The sequence below is a fragment of the Erigeron canadensis genome, chromosome 4 (assembly GCF_010389155.1).
Source record: "Erigeron canadensis isolate Cc75 chromosome 4, C_canadensis_v1, whole genome shotgun sequence".
In the NCBI taxonomy this organism is placed as follows: domain Eukaryota; kingdom Viridiplantae; phylum Streptophyta; class Magnoliopsida; order Asterales; family Asteraceae; genus Erigeron; species Erigeron canadensis.
Genome location: NC_057764.1, coordinates 34,367,952 through 34,370,161, shown reverse-complemented (window position 1 = coordinate 34,370,161; position 2,210 = coordinate 34,367,952). Strand labels below are relative to the sequence as shown.

Sequence of the window (2,210 nt, the reverse complement as noted above, 5' to 3'; positions counted from 1 at the left end):
TGTTTGTGTTCGTTCGTCTGTGTTCGTGAACATTTGTTCATGAACACAAACGAACGAACTTGAACAAGTCATTATGTTCGTTAATTTGTTCGTGAACCGTTCGTTAAGTTAAACGAACGAACATGAACAAGGTCTTGTTCGTGTTCGTTAGGTAGTTTACGACCCTGGCAACATCCAACATATGTTTAAGTTTTTTGGGTACTTCAAGTGCCAACTAAAAGTTAATAAAAATTTATGCTCCACTGCAAAGAAAAACAAATTAGAACAAACACAAAACTTAAAATAAATGCAAAAATCAAACAACTTTTATTCATTCTACTAAAACATACAAGATGACATGATAAATCATCGAAACTGTAAACATCTTTTAAGAGAGGACAACAAACATAAAATCATTAACCAGGAACAAATATTATTGCCAATAATCTTAAGGAACAATCTTGTAGCCTTTCATCTTATCAATCCATGAAATCAAAGAAGACTTAGAATTCCTAAACCCCAGGAACCCATATTCTTTACTCTTGTTCATGGTATCCAACATATTCTCAACACTAAGAACCGCATCCACAAACCACCACGGCGCAACGTCTTCCAATTTCGTAGGCGTCAATCCCTTTTCTTTCACAATCTCATCCCAAACACCCCCTTTATCCTTCATCATCTCTTGCAGACTCATTCCCCCCAAACTCTCATCAAACCCGCCATTCTCGACTTCAAACTGGTCAGCCAACACTTTCCAAAAATGCTTCCACTTATATATGTCACCATTACTTGTGTTAAACGCTTCATTTTTGGCATTAGGCTCGACCGCGGCCCAAATATGTTGTTCAGCTATTAAATCAGCATCAGAAGCATCCGAATACCGATCCCAAGCTTCTTTAGCTCCAGGAAACTTAAAGGGTAACCCTTGGTGTTTACAAATAGTCGCGTAAACACATAAAACCCCAATTATATTCATCATACTAAAAGGCGAAAAACCAAAGATTATTCCTGGTCTATGAACAGACCAAGTTAATCCTTCCTTTTGTTTAACAGATTCAAATAAAATGTCTTCTAAAGTATAATAAAAGTTAGGCTCATTAAGCCTAGGTAAATCTTCATGATAAGGGGGATCATGGGCTTGTTTGAATCCAGAATCAAAAGAACCTATGTAATGTTTTCGGCCCGTTTGTAACGAAATATGTTGTAAATTAGGACAATTAGGAATGACTACATCAACAACATTCTTAAACATTGCCCCATTTATTTCGCAGTTTTCAGATTCAGTAGATCTGTTAGCCCAAGTGACGTAGAACAGATGCGTGACGTCATCAAGATTACTAAGTTTTGCTTTGGTTTCGTTTGGATCTGAGATGTCACACTGGATGTATTCGACAGGGTGGTCGGCGTTCCATTGTGGACGGGGACGGCGGGCGACACCGTAAACCTTCCATGGACCGCCGGGGGTGTCGGAGAGTGGCAGGATTTCGGCGAGGCTGTTGCCGACTATTCCGGTGACACCAATTACTAGACCAACGCTTTGGTATTTTGGTGGTGCGTCATCAACGTCAGCATCTAGCTTTTTCTGATCGAAAAAGTTAATTTTATATATATATATATATATATAGTAAGATAAGATATATAAAGATTAATATAGCAAATTCTAATAAGTAATTTTTTTTTAAAGGCAGTAACGGATAAAGTACTAATAAGTAAATTTAGAAGTAAGTTAATTAGAACTCGTATAATGTAATATATGTATGTATACCTTGGCTGCTCCGATAGCTCCGGCCCACCACCAACTCATGGTGTTAGTTTATGTGGATAAGGGATATTCCGGCGGATATGTTGATGAATCGATAAAAGCAAGGAGCTGGCAAATGATTAGATGCTTATTTCTCTCTCTCTTTCATTTTCTTTTTAACTCCTCCATACCTGATATTTTATACTCGGATGAGCTCCTGCTCAAGTTGTCAAGTTGATTGACAATTTCACAAATATTTACTTGAATTTGAAAAAAAATAATAATAAAAAAAGTAAAAAATGATAAGAACACAACTGTAATTATAAAATTAAAATTTAAAATTTGTGATATCCTGTATATGTTTTATAACTTAATCAATCCGGGTTTAACCTGACAACTTAATTAAAACTTTTAAAACAAAAAATATATAAAATGTATATAATATTTGTGATTGATACAATAACGTAATAATTTATAATCAGTTTAA

The 2,210-nt window shown here is 35.4% G+C and overlaps 1 protein-coding gene across 1 annotated transcript; it reads right to left on the bottom strand.

Moving 5' to 3' along the window:
- Window positions 1-283: 283 nt before the first annotated feature.
- Window positions 284-1,910, bottom strand: LOC122595358 (3-oxo-Delta(4,5)-steroid 5-beta-reductase-like). The gene is made up of 2 exons (XM_043767708.1): window positions 1,748-1,910; window positions 284-1,564 (listed from the first exon to the last, which is right to left on the bottom strand). The coding sequence occupies exons 1-2, from the start codon at window positions 1,784-1,786 to the stop codon at window positions 428-430; spliced, it is 1,176 nt and encodes a 391-aa protein (XP_043623643.1). The 5' UTR covers window positions 1,787-1,910; the 3' UTR covers window positions 284-427.
- Between the last annotated feature and the right edge of the window lie 300 nt (window positions 1,911-2,210).

Excerpts from the sequence above, each read along its gene's own strand:
- LOC122595358 (XM_043767708.1), bottom strand. The coding sequence starts at position 1,786 with ATGAGTTGGTGGTGGGCCGGAGCTATCGGAGCAGCCAAG. Across the intron at positions 1,565-1,747 it reads GAGCTATCGGAGCAGCCAAG|AAAAAGCTAGATGCTGACGT; the intron begins GTATACATACAT and ends TTTTTCGATCAG.